A 15,509-nucleotide genomic window follows, 5' to 3' on the forward strand; every position below is an offset into this window, starting at 1 on the left:
AATTATAAAAAAATATAAGTACAAACACAACAAAAACAGAAAACAACACATTTAAAAAAATATTATTTACCAACAATTTCACCAAGTTTTACCACGGTGCGACGTCGAACTTGTATGGCAGAGAAGACTTCGAGCCGAACTGGGACGCTAAATATACTCATTCTCTTTGGGTTTAGTTAAACAAATTTTGTCGGCAAAAGCGGTTGACTGTGAGTTGAATGGCTTCCTTGAGGGTGGTGGAAATTCTCATTATATATTTAATTGCAGACGATACTCGAAGTTGTTTATTTTGATCAGACATCTTTCCAACAGAAAAGAAGATCAACATGTGCAAGTGCCTAGCCGGAAACGTAGCCTGCTGGTAAGTTGCCTTAAATAGATTAGTATTACAAAAGTCTAGCCTCTTGTAAGTTTAAGATAAGAGAGATTTCCGAGTGTAAACAAAAATCTAAAAGTAAAGCACCATTTAGAAGACTCGCTCAAGAATTATAAATAAATCGAGAACCATGAGTAAGACCTCAAATAAGATAAGAAAGTGTGCAACCACCTGATAGCTAAAGTTTCCTCCTATTTACATACATATTTTAAAGACTCCTATGAGAAGATCTGAATATAGAAAAAGTGCTCCCAGGGGAGCTGTATTTATATATAAAACAACAAGAGAACAATGCAATTTTAAAGCGGAAGCAGAATTCAGAGAAAACTGGAATACCCTGTGCGAATTCTCACTTGCGACTCTTATACATACAGGTTTCCATATCACAAATAAAAGCAATGAGAGCAGGTAAACAAACGAACCGCATGAGAATCTATAGGTACTCAGATCCGTTCTACCTGAAAGTGTTTCCACTTTCGATGGCGAATCATCGCATACATACAGCTGGCAGAATGAATTACTTAATTGTCCATGGAATCATACGCATAGTTGCTGTGAAAAAAATACGTACATGACATGCAACATGGTATCGTATCCACAGAAGACTACTTATTATTATTCCAGCTCACGCTTCCCTAAGCTATATATATGAATATACATACGCATATATACTTATGTGCTTGTTCATATACGCGCACAGTGGCCACAATTGAAAGCCCGCGTATTTGCGTATCTATAAGATACAAACATACAATGTGGTCATGTCGAGCATTTCGCAGTGCGTCGCATTAGTTTTTGCTTATGTACCATCTGGCTCCAGAAAGTCCTGGCTCCATCGAGGCGCGACGGAATTATTCCTTAAATACATATATCTACCCCCAGGAATCGCCATGACCCCGCCCCGTTGGTTTAAGCCAACAACCGGCAGCTCGTCGCCGGTTTCGCATTTCCCTTGGAATGCCAGCTCTTGGCCCTCAAAAAGTGGTAGCTAACTCCCTGATGGGGGTGAAAATGTAATCCACGAATGTTATTTGGGGTGCATTTTTATTAGACAACTTTTCATGCGTAATTAATTCGGAAGTATTGCATCATTTCTATGTGCTGCCAGAAGAACCCTTGGCTTTTCAACTATTAGGGCTAATGAGAGCAATTACACTGACCATGACCATTTAAGAACTAATTAAAATATCATTTTAGCCTATTTTCCAATTTACTTATGATTCATGAATACATAAATAGGTTTCTGATGGTGATCTCATTTGAAAATGCTTTAAAGAATGTGAGGGATGTATGTAAAATATACAGACAATGACTTTATCGCGTTTCTAGGAAAATATACAATTTCTTCCAAATAGTTTTATAAAACAATTACAATTTAATATATGTACTCTTATCTTTTCAGCTGCTTCAACTGTGCGCTTAGTGTGCTTATTTCAGTGATCAGTACATTTTTGGTGGTCATCATTGTGGTCGGCTTGGCCGTCTACTTTATTTACTACTACGAGAAGGAGGACGATGTTACCAAGTACACAAACAAAGTAACCGATAACATCCAGTCAGGATTCGACAAAATCAAAGATGCCTTGAGCAAATAAAATAAGGTAGGTACCTAATAACTATGAACAATAAACGATGTTCTTTCCTAAACCCAAAAAAATTATTATTTCAGATAAGTTCGCATTCAAAAATGTTCCATGCTTTGCATAATTCCATTAATCCAGATTAATTGCCACCAATTTACACAAACAAACACCGCCGGAGCCTTTTAGAGGAGTATAATTGTTAAACGTTTTCAGTAACAGTACAAATAAATATTACACCCCCTCTAATCATTACTGTGAATCTCCATTTAACAGAATGTTTCAACACAAAACAATTGTATGATTAAATATTTAAGATGCTTAAATTAAAAAAAAACAATAATGAATGAATAAATTTTAAAATGGTTTTACAATTAAAGCAAAAAATGTATAGCCTCTAAATTAATTGGGTACACATGCAATTTTTAAGGGAGGGGATTTATGCTTTCCAAATTTAATTAAATAATCGCCTAATACGAGTAACGGATATTGAAATTAAATATTGTTACATATTTCTTTTAGCGCACCTCTATAATGACAATCAAAACAGCATTGTCGACCATTATGGGTACATTATTTATTTTTACGAAAAGACGGATGTTCTAGCCTTTCATTTGTGATTAAGAAGTGTAACAAAAATATTTTTTGACAATATTGAAGTTAAAGATAATAAGTAAACTCCTTTTTCAAAGGGTCAATCCCAAATGAAAATATAAATATTTACATTGTCATAAAAATAAAACCGTGTACTTCCTAAAGTGCAGATACCGTGGACCTGCCATCAGAACAATGTCCCTCAGCCCAGCGGGCAATCTCCAATAAAATCGATATATTCAGAACCATTTCGAAGCCATCGACTCGATGAACTTCTACCAGGCTCCCATAAAGTTCAGACGTGCTGCCAATCGTTCGACAACTTCGATTGGATCCAAATCAGCCCCTTCGTCGCTCCGAAATGGAAACCCAACACGATGGCGGAGTGGGAAATCCAACATGGTGGAGCGGTGGAAACTCAACACGCAGGGGAAATGGGAGGTCATCGCAAGGAGTCCCCTTTTTCTGGAAGTCTGGTAACGCTCAAAACCAAACGGATAAATTGAAGATACAGGTTAAAAAAAAAAAAAATGAAACACTTTCCCTAGGAAATGTTCATTTAAATTAAACAGAAAATTTTAAATTCCGAGTGTGACCAAATGAATAGAGTCCCTTATTCCGGAATTACAAAATCGTATTATGGTCCAACAAATAAAGAAAATATAGGATCCAATATATTCCAATATAAACAATAATAAAAATGAATAGATCTGATACAGCTGTTTGTGACGATTATGAGCACCCCGATAGTCTAGAGTATATATTGGAATCGGTGTTAATGCCCAGCGATGGCAGTTTAGATTTTAAAACTTTGGCGGACGAGTACAATTCCGTTCTTCTGAACCAATGTCAATGCAATGGAGCCTGCGAAAAGAGTGAAATATGTCCCCATGGAGGTCAATATGAGTACTTGAGGGATGGTGTAGAATTAGTTTTAAAAAAATCCTCAAATCCCGTCATCGAGTGCAATGATTTATGCAAATGCAGTCGAAACACCTGCTCCAATCGACTTGTGCAATACGGTCCAAGAAAAAATCTGGAAATATTCGACTCTCCAGTATACGGATCCAAAGGTCTGCGCACTACAGTAAACATTCCAGAAGGTGGATACATATGCGAATATGCCGGAGAACTTTTGACTGCATCTGAGGCCAAAAGACGCTTGAACATCAATGAAGAACTTGGCCTGATGAACTATGTCCTGGTTTTGAATGAATACACCAGCGAAACGAAGCAACAGGTGACCATCGTGGATCCTTCTAGACGTGGGAACATCGGGCGTTACCTAAACCACAGCTGTGAACCAAACTGCAACATAGCAGCGGTACGAATAGACTGTCCCATACCGAAAATAGGTGAGTTTTATTGCTTGTTTTGCTCCAGCTTGTGGAGTAATGTATCGTATATCCCTAGGTATTTTTGCAGCTCGGGATATTCGGGCCCAGGAGGAGTTGTGCTTTCATTACGGCGGAGAGGGGGAGTATAAAAAGTTTGCATATGGAAAGACTTGCCTCTGCGCTGCCCCAAATTGCACGGGATTCATGCCAAACACTGCAATTGAATAAGAAATAAGTTAGTCTAGGGATGGGGATATAAATCTTTTTAAATACTTGCCGTTCAGAGCTTATTTTGCACTTGGTTTTCCAGCGGAGGCAGCTTTTCCTGAATCCATTTCTGAAGATCCGTAATGGAGGCGGTTTTCAGTTCGTGCAGAGTGTTTCTTAGTGGATGGAATGTGCCCTTGACTCCCAGTTTTTTAAGGGATTCGAAGGTCTCCACGCCCCAGTCTGGCGGCACTAGAGTATCCCTTTCCCCGTGGAACATTCGCAGCTCGGGAAGGGAATCCCCTTGGCTGTTCGCCAGAGACTCGTACACAACGGAGCCGCGGTTCAGGAACGAGGAGTGTGCGAATACGCCAGCCAAACTGGGTTTCAAATGATAGCCCGTATGCAAGGCCACGGCACCGCCCATGGAAAACCCACCCACGATGATCCTGTTCAGCGGGATTCCACTGGACACCTCCTCATCGATGAGCTGATTGACTGTCTCATAGCACTGGGTCATGCTCTTCCTGCTCTCCGGGGCGGCTATGTTCACGGACTTGCGGTCGAACCAGACATTGGACAGCTCCCCGTCCAACGGGGTGTACTTCTGCTTGGGGGCCGTGGGATAGATGATCTTTATGTGCGGATACTCCAGGTTCCCGCCGAGCAGAAAGCGCACCCATTCCAGAACATTGGGGCCCGTGTCGCCGGATCCATGGAAGAATATCACCGAGGCGGTGTGCCTTCCTGTGGCATTGACCGTTTTCAAGGCCGGCTTCATCTTTAATCCACCTTTGGATAGGTATTTTTAATATTGCACGATTGGAACTCCAAAGGGCAGCAGTGTGACCAGCTTAGAAAAAACAGGTGTTAAAAATCAGCTGTTGATAAATGATAAGGCTTAACTTTTAATTTTCTTTACTAAATTCAATAAATTCGTGGATATATATTCTGCATTTCTTTTATAACTGCCTGCATTGGTCTAGGAAATGTTTGTTGATTAGATCCATCAGGTTTAAAATTATGTATTTTATTGCTTAACCTCAACCTTTTCTAACCATCTGGCAACCCTTGAAATCTCGCATGTAAACAGGCATGCGTTTTCCAACACTCGCAAAGAGGAGAAAAAAATCGGAGTGGCAAGTGGAAAATAAATAAATAAAGTTGTGAGTAGCAGTAAATAAATCATAAAACCAGTATATAAAATATCGCACATCGAATGCTTTATATTAGCATAGTTATGTTGACCGATTACAAACGTTTTCATTAACCTACGAGCGTTAGTTACCTTCGAGTGAAAACTTCAATGAAACAAAGGGAGAAATTTACGGTGCACTTTCCCAGCTTATATACGTGGTTATGTACATATGTAGTATCTGTGAGATCTTGAGTTCCCTGGTGATGCAGATGCAGTGAAAATGTTTGCTCCGCATTGCAGTAATCTCTTACAACAAAGTTGCCTTTTCTCACAATCACAATCAATGGCCTTCTTCGTGAGTTCCATTTCCATGGCCTCCATCAGCTGTTCGGCACATGGCATTGGAAGTGTGGGTGTGCGTTTGTACATAAATGGCATGTATGTACTATGTACCGTTCGTTCGTGCGTGAGAGGGGGACAGGGAGTGGAATGTAAGTGAGTAATATTTGTTTATGTGGATGCAAAGTTCAACGGTACCTGCACTCACACACGCTCGCTCCCTGCTGATTACGCTATTTGTTTTCACCTACACAATCACACGGAGAATGTGTATAAGGTTTTGCCTCCTCATCATGATTTGGCACTATTTCGCCCAGTTTTTGCCTTATCACTTACTAACCAACAACCCGTCCTCACTTTACGCGGTAATTTTAAAACCGCACTTTGATAAACAAAGAGTAGAATCCATTTCCAACACATTGGAGTTTCTGAATTTATGCTAGGTAATTAACAGATCACGAGATTGGTCTTTCTATAGAAGCCCCTTTTTTATCCGAGAGCCATGTATCTCTTATTTTTTAGTGACTCAGATACAATGTTCGTAGCTACAACTGCACTGGAAAAGAATTCTTTTGCGAAACCTGCCTGTTTTAAATTGAATAATAAAAATCTAGCGATCCCGTAATGGCTATTATGGTAAAAATTATCTTTATATTTTGAGTTCTGATATTACAAGCATTAATATTACATAAATCATGATATTTTAAATTAGTATATCAAAATATTTCCTCGAATTTTTTCTAATCCGGTCCACTTTGAAAAAATAATACAGACGGTATAAATCTTTGAATATATTAAACAGTACATCATTTTATAATGCTTTAATGTTCAATTAATAGTGTAATATAATTTATAGTATTTTAATTTCTATCTTCATGATTATTTAACAAGACAATATCTCCATGAACAAATGTGTGAGCACCGTCATGACTCGATACGTCTAAATTTATTGCCATGATTTGATTGCTTGGTAACAATGATTTATCAGATACTGTCAGATTTGAGGGTATTAAACTCTTAAACGAAATATTATGAAAGCCCGTTAGGGCGAAAGTTACAATCATGCCTAAACTACTAAAAATGGAGACATAATAATAGACTGTATAAGAGAACAATTATTTGCTTTAATAACCTCCTTATAAGCATTTAAGAGAACTATGATATTATGTTGATTTAAAGATGTATGAATAAGTATTTATTTGTTGATTTTGGGCGGACTTTGAACGGATTTTAGTTATCATTTCAACGAAACGAAATTCCCAAATGTCTGGATGACGCGCGTAAAGTTTTCCAAAGTGCTGTATAGCCGTACATCTACCCTGCAAATTAATTAGTTGGGTAAATAAAACATTTGGAAATTCGTGATCCTCTAAAAAACCTGCTGGGCAGGTTAGACATTTCTCACCTGAAATGGAAAATTATGGCAGACAATTGTGCTTACCAAAGGTACCGATTTGTGAACATCATCGTTACGGAGCAGAAATCGTTCGTAAGCCGTGCGTTCATTCATGGTGTTCATAATTGTGGAGTTCTTTATCGCCACAACAAGGAGTGCTCACCTGTAAGCAAGGGTCCAAAAGAACCGAGTCACATGTAAGCATGATAGCGCTCTTTGTAACGCTCCCCGCCATCCGAGAGATAAGTCTCTGGGGTCTGTGGGGCACTCGAGTCCATTTCCCGGTGGCTAGAGCGGACCACATAGCAGTCAGTTGACGGGCTCTCTCCACGGCGCACGCATGATCGCCGGAGCGGATTTGCGGAGCAGAAGCTGATCGATCGTGCGCTTTCATTTTCACCCAGTCTTTGTTTGCAAATTACCATTATCGCGGGTGGAGTGCGTGCACATAAAACCCTGATTATAATAACTATAAAAACCATAACTCGTGAAGTGACAAACCTGAAAAAAGATCTCCTCAAGGATCCCTATCCTTATCCTTAGTTGTGCCAAAATGCAAACCCAAATGCATACCCCCATGCAATATGAGAGTCACATCTCCGACATGCCCACCCGCAAGACGTACTCCTGCCCCCCAGAAGGTTCGTTTCGGATTTTATAATGGGTCTACAGTTCAATTCGCAACGAGCTTGCCATTTTGTTACTTGGGCTTTTGGGGAAAAAAAACCACTGATCATGACGGTGCAAATTGCGAATCATGTTCTCTGGCGGGTCCCACACTCTAAAACAGCCCACAATGATTGGCGAAAATGCTTGAAACGCTTCTAGATTGTTATACAGTGAAGTCAGCCAAAGTCGAACGTGAGATGTAAAATATAATGGATTGAAACAGCATTAAATTTAGATGCATTCGCGCGTGTTTTTGAATATTTAGAGCCAGTTTAAAGGCGTTTTGGATATAATCATAGAAGATATCAGTACGGGAAAACTGGTTTGTGGTGACAATGCAAATTCCCATTGGATTATAGTACTCGCTCGGAAGAGTGTACTTGAAGAACTAAATGAGTTGTTTTTAAAGGTTCTTTATATGCAAAAAACCATTTAATTGGGTTAGTTTTCCTATCGAGAAACGGTATATCTCTAATACTAAACTTTTCCAAAACTAACCAATTGAATACCAAATTTATTATTATATCTTTACAAAATACTCAATTCGTTCAAAAAATAAAAAATCCCTATAAGATCTAGAACGTATTAAAGCTAGTCGTATCCCACCATTCAGCTATCTCAGATATGCCTAAAATCCTACGTCATTTCACACTTGGAGGATTTCTTTAAAATGCCATCTTGAATTTTTTTTTGCAAATTCACAACAGATTAGATAATATAATAGAATATATAGCCTAAGCTGATTGTCGATCTATTTGCAATGGATGGGGTACAAGGGTTACAGGGCTGGGTTGCAAAGTATGTAAGTTTCTAACTATTAGCAGACTATATAATATGCTCGTTAAATTCATATTTAATAACTAAATAATTTTAATAAATTAAATTCTCTAAGGGTCATTTTTTCCGGAATACAAGTCAATTTTCAAGTTTAATTACTATTAATAAAGCTAATAACATTAATAATTCCGATATTATATAAATATTCTTTTCCTTGACTTTCCAGAGGCTGAGATGAACAACACTTCGGAAAGTTGTTCCATCTCGTCGAATTGTGGCGGTCGGTTTGGATCGGTGCATTCGACCCTAGATGACCACGATGCCACGGACGACGACATGACCTTCTGCATGTCCAACTACGCCAAGGAGGCCCTGAAAATGATGTACATGATGCGATCGCATGGCATGCTCACGGACGTGGTTCTGGAGGTGAAGAGGGAGCTCTTTCCCGCCCACAAGGTGGTGCTGTCCGCCGCATCGCCCTACTTCAAGGCCATGTTCACGGGCGGACTCAAGGAGTCGGAGATGTCGCGCGTCCAGCTCCAGGGGGTAAGTAGAGCTCAAGCGCGGCCCTTAACTGGTTGGCTTAATAGATGAACAGTTCGTCCATTTCGCTCTTTCAGGTCTGTCCCACGGCCATGTCCCGCATCCTATACTTCATGTACACCGGCCAGATCCGTGTGACTGAGGTGACGGTGTGCCAACTGCTGCCGGCGGCCACCATGTTCCAAGTGCCAAACGTAATCGATGCCTGCTGTGCCTTTCTGGAGCGCCAATTGGACCCCACAAATGCCATTGGCATCGCCAACTTTGCCGAGCAGCACGGCTGCGTTGAGCTGCAAAAGAAGGCGAATGTGTTCATAGAGCGGAATTTCACACAGGTTAGTAATCTCTTATGGAAATCCGTCCAGAGAACTACAACTTTTGATTTTTCTTTAGGTGTGCCAAGAGGAGGAGTTCCTCCAGCTTTCGGCCTATCAGTTGATAGCCCTGATTCGAAGGGATGAGCTTAATGTGCAGGAGGAGCGAGAGGTCTACAACGCTGTCCTCAAGTGGGTGAAATACGACGAGGACAATCGACACTGCAAAATGGAGCACATCCTGGGCGCCGTGCGTTGCCAGTTCCTAACGCCCAACTTCCTTAAGGAGCAGATGAAAAACTGCGACGTTCTGCGTAAGGTGCCCGCCTGTCGGGAGTATTTGGCCAAGATCTTCAAGGACCTAACGCTGCACAAGTGCCCTGGTGTTAAGGAGAGGACGCCCAACACCACGCGAATGATATTCGTGGCCGGCGGCTTCTTCCGGCACTCACTGGACATTCTGGAGGCCTACAATGTGGACGACAAGACGTGGACGACACTGCCCAACCTGCGCATTCCAAGATCCGGCCTGGGCGCCGCTTTCCTCAAGGGCAAGTTTTATGCGGTCGGAGGCAGGAATAACAACATTGGATCCTCCTATGATTCGGATTGGGTGGATCGGTACAGTGCCGTTAGCGAGACGTGGCGTCCCTGTGCCCCAATGTCCGTGCCGCGCCATCGAGTGGGCGTGGCCGTCATGGACGAGCTAATGTACGCCGTGGGCGGATCCGCAGGCATGGAGTACCACAACACAGTGGAATAGTGAGTATAAAAAATTAACTAAAAAGAGTTCAGTAGTATATATTCAATCAGTTGCTTTTGGTCCTATACTAGTGTTATTTAAAGGAATTCAATACTTAGAGGTTTAGTATCTTTAATGTTCCCTGTATAAAATAGTTTTAACAAAAGCGTGACATGGATCTTGATAGTGAGGGGGAGTTTATTTATCTTTCAAAACATTTTGTTTTCGTACTATCTATACACACTAAGTTATCATCGATTTATCTGCTACCGCCAAATAATAATAAAATATTATAATCTTCTTTAGCTACGACCCAGAACTCGATCGCTGGACCCTCGTACAGCCGATGCATGCCAAACGTTTGGGTGTGGGGGTGGTGGTGGTCAATCGACTGCTCTATGCCATCGGAGGTTTTGATGGAAACGAGCGATTGGGCAGCGTGGAGTGCTATCATCCGGAGAACAATGAGTGGAGTTTTCTGCCACCACTACAAACGGGTCGCAGTGGAGCGGGTAAGAATGACTAGCCATCCTGTTATTATCTCCTATCCAACTAATTTCGAAATTAATTACAATCAGGTGTGGCGGCAATTAACCAGTACATCTACGTGGTAGGAGGCTTCGACGGCACCCGACAACTGGCCACTGTGGAGCGTTATGATACCGAAAACGATACCTGGGACATGGTGGCGCCAATCCAAATCGCACGTAGTGCTCTCTCGCTGACTACGCTGGACGGAAAACTATACGCAATTGGTGGATTCGATGGCAACAACTTCCTGTCCATCGTTGAAGTCTACGATCCGCGAACGAACACCTGGACGAAGGGAACGCCACTGAAGTCGGGAAGATCTGGTCATGCGTCGGCGGTTATTTATCAGCCAGCATGTTCCACAACGTTTATGGACTACGAAGAGAGCGATGCTACACAGCCAGATGGAAGTAACGACGAGGGAAAACAGGGGAATACACCACAAAATCCGTCCGGCGGTGGCAGTCCGCATTATCCCGGAACCGCGTCCAATATGCAGTTTCACACGACATTCGGGATGAGCGGATGCAATAATTGTGACTCTGATATAGATATAAAGCCAGAAATCCCTCCAGAACCACATAGTTTTCAAATCCCCGCCATAAAATCAGAGGAGCTCACCAATCCAAGCTGCCCCTGGGCCAAAATGCAGCAAAGATTTCGAAGAACTGCACCAAAGCCTTCTTCGCCTCAGAGGGACGGAACCCCATTAGATGCGCAAGAAGCGTATAAATTCGATAAAGCGCGAAAAACCTGCATACTAAGCACAGCAGCGAAAGTTTTGCACAGTCACATCGAAGGTCGCCTGCGAAAATTAACCTCGGCAAGCACATGACAATACGAATCCGAACCTCACGCTTAGCCACAACCAAAAACATCATTCATTGTACAAATCCTGATCGTATCCTCTAGAATTCCATGTTGAGAAGCAGCATTCCATTGAAGTATATTGCTAGTGTGTTCGCTAGGTGATATTTAGTCAAACAGTTTTTATGGCATCCATAACATAACTGGCGCTCTTCAGCCCATTTTATAAAGATTGATTAGGGTTAATAGTTGATTAGTGGAAGGAAAGTTTCGTATTTTATATATTTTTTAGGCATCCATACTGATAACTTGCATATTGTACTTTTTTTAGAATAGGACTATTAAAGGAATTATGTGCATCCATTGTAACTCTTAAGAAAAAACAAGTAATATAAGAAACAAAATATAACAAAAATATTATACAAACTTAAGAAATTTATTGTTTCAAACTTTTTTTAATCGACCGATATATAAATTATACATTGAGGTTTATTTATTGCGCCAGGAAATTACGGTCGTCTTGTGACTCGCTCACCATGACTGTGTCATTTATTTCATTTCAAAGATAAATTTTTGGGTTTTTTAACGACTATTAGTGTATTTTGTTTATAAGCAACGGTATTAACAAGTTCAAGATTAGAGACTCCTTTGTTTTCGGGGCCTTGGGGGATTAAATGAAACATGTGTGTTGTCGGTTATGGAAACAATGTTAAGTCCCCCCATTTGCAAGCCCTTGATTGCCGACTGCAACAAAATAAAATAAAAATTAAATTACTTATAATATCTACGAGTGACTTTATATTCTGAACCTACCATTCTTCCAGGGCCAAGACCACGGACCTTCACTCGCACTGTTTTCCAACCCAATTCAATGGCTTTCTGTAATGCAATTGTGATATTTTGTTAGGTTCAAATTTAGCCTTTGGTGGTGTACATAAAATAATATAGAGAGAATCATGATGATTTGATTTCTGAGTTCACAAAGTGTTTAGATAGATGGGCAGATATGTCTATATGTATCCCAGGATGGTATATAGAGAGAATCATGATGATTTGATTTCTGAGCTCACAAAGTGTTTAGATAGATGGGCAGATATGTCTACATGTATCCTAGGATGGTATATTGAGAGAATCATGATTTGATTTCTGAGCTCACAAAGTGTTTAGATAGATGGGCAGATATGCCTATATGCATCCTAGGATGGCATTGCGGCTAAAGAATATATTATATAATAATAATAATATAATATATAATAACACTTTACAAGGATATAAATTAGTTTGGGTGATTTGATCGGACCAAATATTTTTAGTCTTACAATTACATTAGATCACAAAGGTTAGTATTGACTATTTGGAACATCTTTCATCCGAGATTTAACTTACTCCACTAATGGTAACAGCAGTAGCTTGAGCAGCGATGTTGGTTCCCTTGCGAGTGTTTTTGAACCCCTCAATGCCGCAGGATCGTATCAGTCGGAGGACTCCTAAAAGTAGTATAAAACTAAGTAATATATCCAGGTTATGGGAATGGTCTTCCAATTGGCCAACCTTTGTGATCCGTGACGGAAATAATTGTGTTGTTGGGCGAAACGCGAATGTTACAGATGGGCAGTTCGTTGAAAGGCAGTCCATTAAATAACTGGGTGGCGGTGCTGGCGTCCGGGAAGAACTTGGCCTTGCTGTGATTAAATAAAGCAAAATATTATTAAATATTTCAAGAAAAGATCAAAACTACCAACCGGTTGATAAGTGTGTCGATGTCCACCGTTTTTTCGCCCACTGTTCCCTCGTCTTTGGCCGGCAAAGATGCCAGCATTTCCTTGCGATCCTCCGCCTTCCGCCAGCACACGCTCGTGTGTATCCTGGAGGTCTGGAGGGGCACAGCTGGCAAGGTGATACTCCGAAGAGCACTTAAAAACACGGTTTTAAGTGACATTTTAAATTTAATTCGCAGACGGTGTACAAAAACCAAATTACATCACACCGCCAGTCTGGCAACACTGGCAGTGTTGGCTAACTCGCCACAACAAGTGGCCACGCTTCGTGGTGGCTGGCGAAGAGCAAGAAGAAGACTATTTTCACGTGTTCTTGTTTAAAGTTGGTTTTGATTCCGGTTATCCTCGTGTAAAATGGCTCTGAAAAGGTTGAAGAGTGAGTATTTAATATGCCCTTTATGTTAGTAAAGCTCTACATATTTGTGTTAATCGCGCAGCTAAAAAATCCAAGCGATTGACCGGTCGCCTGAAGCACAAGATCGAAAAGAAGGTGCGCGACCACAACAAAAAGGAACGTCGCGCTGCCAAGAAGAACCCCAAGAAGGGCAGCAAGAAACAGAAGCTCATCCAGATCCCGAACATCTGCCCCTTCAAGGAGGACATCCTCAAGGAGGTGGAGGAGGCCAAGCAGCGCCAGGAGGCCGAGCGCTTGGCCCGCCGCGAAGCCTTCAAGGTGGAGCGCGAACAGAGCAAGTTCAAGTCGCTGGAGTCGATGGTCGAAGATGCGGACATGCGGAGCACCGTGCACGGCATAATGCACGAGAACGATGCCCAGAATGAGGACGGCAAGAAGTACAAGAACGCCGTCACCAAGGAGCAGTCCCTGAAGCAGTACTTCAAGGAGTTCCGAAAGGTCATCGAGAACGCAGACGTTGTCCTGGAGGTGGTGGATGCACGTGATCCGCTGGGCACCCGCTGTAATGAGGTGGAGCGCGCCGTTCGCGGGGCTCCGGGCAACAAGCGACTGGTCCTGGTGCTCAACAAGGCCGATTTGGTGCCGCGCGAGAACCTGAACAACTGGATCAAGTATTTCCGCCGCAGCGGTCCCGTCACCGCCTTCAAGGCCTCCACACAGGATCAGGCCAACAGACTGGGACGCCGCAAGCTGCGCGAGATGAAGACCGAGAAGGCTATGCAGGGATCCGTTTGCATTGGCGCCGAATTGCTCATGTCCATGCTGGGCAACTACTGCCGCAACAAGGGCATCAAGACCTCGATTCGCGTGGGCGTCGTTGGCATCCCCAATGTGGGCAAGAGTTCCATTATCAACTCGCTGACCCGCGGCAGATCCTGCATGGTGGGCAGCACACCAGGAGTGACCAAGTCAATGCAGGAAGTGGAGCTGGATTCGAAAATTAAACTGATTGATTGCCCTGGCATTGTGTTCACCGGCGGATCTGAACAATCACATGCTGTTCTGAAGAATGCGCAGCGTGTGGGTGATGTGAAAGACCCATTCACCATCGCCGAGAGCGTTTTAAAGCGCGCCAGCAAGGATTACTTCTGCACCATGTACGACATTACAAGCTACGACACATTCGAGGAGTTCTTCGCCAAAAAGGCAGCCAGAATGGGTGAGTACATAAAATTATACTGAGTGTTAAAGATAATAATGTGTTTTTTACTCTACCCATAGGCAAATTTCTGAAGAAGGGAGTACCCGATGTTGTGGCAGCCGCACGAAGCGTCCTCAACGACTGGAACACGGGCAAAATCAAATACTGCACACAGCCCCCGGAAATTCAGGAAGCGCAAAGTGTACACCTTAGTGCCTCAATCGTACACTCCGAGGCCCGCGAATTCGATGTGGAGAACTTCGAGTCCATGGAGACAGAGATTCTAGAGCATTGCGCTGTGAAAACTGATGACATTATGGAGATCGCGTGTACGGGTCCACTCGAGATCAGACAACCGCGTGAAGAAGAGAGTCCTGCCGAAACATTGAGTGCAAATGTGGTCATAGACGAGAAGGAAAAGCCAGCGAAGGGTCGCAAGCGAAAACTGGATGAAGAAAAGGAGAAGGTTGATCCCAGCCTGCTTTTGGAAGGTAAGCTTAGACGGATATCCCGCAGTGGAACTGTGTTAACATCTTAATTTATCTTAATTCCAGAAAACCAATCCCTGAATAAGGGCATCAAACAACTGCAAAAGCAAAAGAAGAAACAGAATGTTCGCAACGAGAAGAAAATATCCAAAATTACAGACGTTCTGGATAACTTTAGCTTAGGGGGATCTTCTTCGAAGGCAGAGAAATACGATTTTGATGAAGATTATGTGATTGAATAAATTCTGCCTTAGTTTTAATCATTTAATAAATCTGTTGATGGTACACTGTAATATAGAAACGTGTAATGTCTCCAAAAAAAACTTGTAAATGC

General features: G+C 42.0%; 6 protein-coding genes and 1 long non-coding RNA gene across 10 annotated transcripts; 4 read left to right on the forward strand and 3 right to left on the reverse strand.

The window, feature by feature from the left end:
- Positions 1 to 174: 174 nt before the first annotated feature.
- On the forward strand, positions 175 to 2,208 carry LOC119557361 (protein midgut expression 1). Its single transcript, XM_037870102.1, has 4 exons — positions 175 to 209; positions 268 to 361; positions 1,779 to 1,977; positions 2,046 to 2,208. The coding sequence occupies exons 2-3, from the start codon at positions 327 to 329 to the stop codon at positions 1,969 to 1,971; spliced, it is 228 nt and encodes a 75-aa protein (XP_037726030.1). The 5' UTR covers positions 175 to 209; positions 268 to 326; the 3' UTR covers positions 1,972 to 1,977; positions 2,046 to 2,208.
- A 960-nt stretch (positions 2,209 to 3,168) lies between these two features.
- LOC119563339 (probable histone-lysine N-methyltransferase set-23) lies at positions 3,169 to 4,130 on the forward strand. Its single transcript, XM_037876686.1, has 2 exons — positions 3,169 to 3,905; positions 3,964 to 4,130. The coding sequence occupies exons 1-2, from the start codon at positions 3,251 to 3,253 to the stop codon at positions 4,113 to 4,115; spliced, it is 807 nt and encodes a 268-aa protein (XP_037732614.1). The 5' UTR covers positions 3,169 to 3,250; the 3' UTR covers positions 4,116 to 4,130.
- On the reverse strand, positions 3,894 to 4,947 carry LOC119563340 (lysophospholipase-like protein 1). The gene is made up of 2 exons (XM_037876688.1): positions 4,165 to 4,947; positions 3,894 to 4,101 (listed from the first exon to the last, which is right to left on the reverse strand). Exon 1 carries the CDS (start codon positions 4,873 to 4,875, stop codon positions 4,168 to 4,170), a length of 708 nt encoding a protein of 235 aa, XP_037732616.1. The 5' UTR covers positions 4,876 to 4,947; the 3' UTR covers positions 3,894 to 4,101; positions 4,165 to 4,167.
- A 254-nt stretch (positions 4,948 to 5,201) lies between these two features.
- Positions 5,202 to 11,784, forward strand: LOC119563335 (kelch-like ECH-associated protein 1B). 4 transcript variants are annotated; one of them, XM_037876682.1, is made up of 6 exons: positions 5,202 to 5,260; positions 8,640 to 8,962; positions 9,037 to 9,294; positions 9,353 to 10,035; positions 10,322 to 10,527; positions 10,594 to 11,784. In XM_037876682.1, exons 2-6 carry the CDS (start codon positions 8,648 to 8,650, stop codon positions 11,379 to 11,381), a joined length of 2,250 nt encoding a protein of 749 aa, XP_037732610.1. In that variant the 5' UTR covers positions 5,202 to 5,260; positions 8,640 to 8,647; the 3' UTR covers positions 11,382 to 11,784. The 4 variants fall into 4 exon arrangements, with proteins under 4 accessions (XP_037732610.1, XP_037732609.1, XP_037732608.1 ...); XM_037876681.1 differs by lacking the exon at positions 5,202 to 5,260 and adding an exon at positions 5,993 to 6,014; XM_037876680.1 differs by lacking the exon at positions 5,202 to 5,260 and adding an exon at positions 7,270 to 7,608.
- On the reverse strand, positions 6,397 to 7,608 carry LOC119563342. The gene is made up of 3 exons (XR_005222125.1): positions 7,469 to 7,608; positions 6,977 to 7,372; positions 6,397 to 6,890 (listed from the first exon to the last, which is right to left on the reverse strand). It is a non-coding gene; the product is annotated as an uncharacterized LOC119563342 (long non-coding RNA).
- Positions 11,785 to 11,841: 57 nt separating the features above from the next.
- Positions 11,842 to 13,361, reverse strand: LOC119563341 (30S ribosomal protein S11-like). The gene is made up of 5 exons (XM_037876689.1): positions 13,096 to 13,361; positions 12,905 to 13,035; positions 12,740 to 12,840; positions 12,167 to 12,232; positions 11,842 to 12,097 (listed from the first exon to the last, which is right to left on the reverse strand). The coding sequence occupies exons 1-5, from the start codon at positions 13,290 to 13,292 to the stop codon at positions 11,990 to 11,992; spliced, it is 603 nt and encodes a 200-aa protein (XP_037732617.1). The 5' UTR covers positions 13,293 to 13,361; the 3' UTR covers positions 11,842 to 11,989.
- LOC119563337 (guanine nucleotide-binding protein-like 3 homolog) lies at positions 13,359 to 15,498 on the forward strand. Its single transcript, XM_037876684.1, has 4 exons — positions 13,359 to 13,507; positions 13,569 to 14,705; positions 14,768 to 15,178; positions 15,242 to 15,498. Exons 1-4 carry the CDS (start codon positions 13,486 to 13,488, stop codon positions 15,415 to 15,417), a joined length of 1,746 nt encoding a protein of 581 aa, XP_037732612.1. The 5' UTR covers positions 13,359 to 13,485; the 3' UTR covers positions 15,418 to 15,498.
- Positions 15,499 to 15,509: the final 11 nt, after the last annotated feature.

The sequence above is a fragment of the Drosophila subpulchrella genome, chromosome 3R, assembly GCF_014743375.2.
Source record: "Drosophila subpulchrella strain 33 F10 #4 breed RU33 chromosome 3R, RU_Dsub_v1.1 Primary Assembly, whole genome shotgun sequence".
Taxonomy (NCBI): Eukaryota; Metazoa; Arthropoda; class Insecta; order Diptera; family Drosophilidae; genus Drosophila; species Drosophila subpulchrella.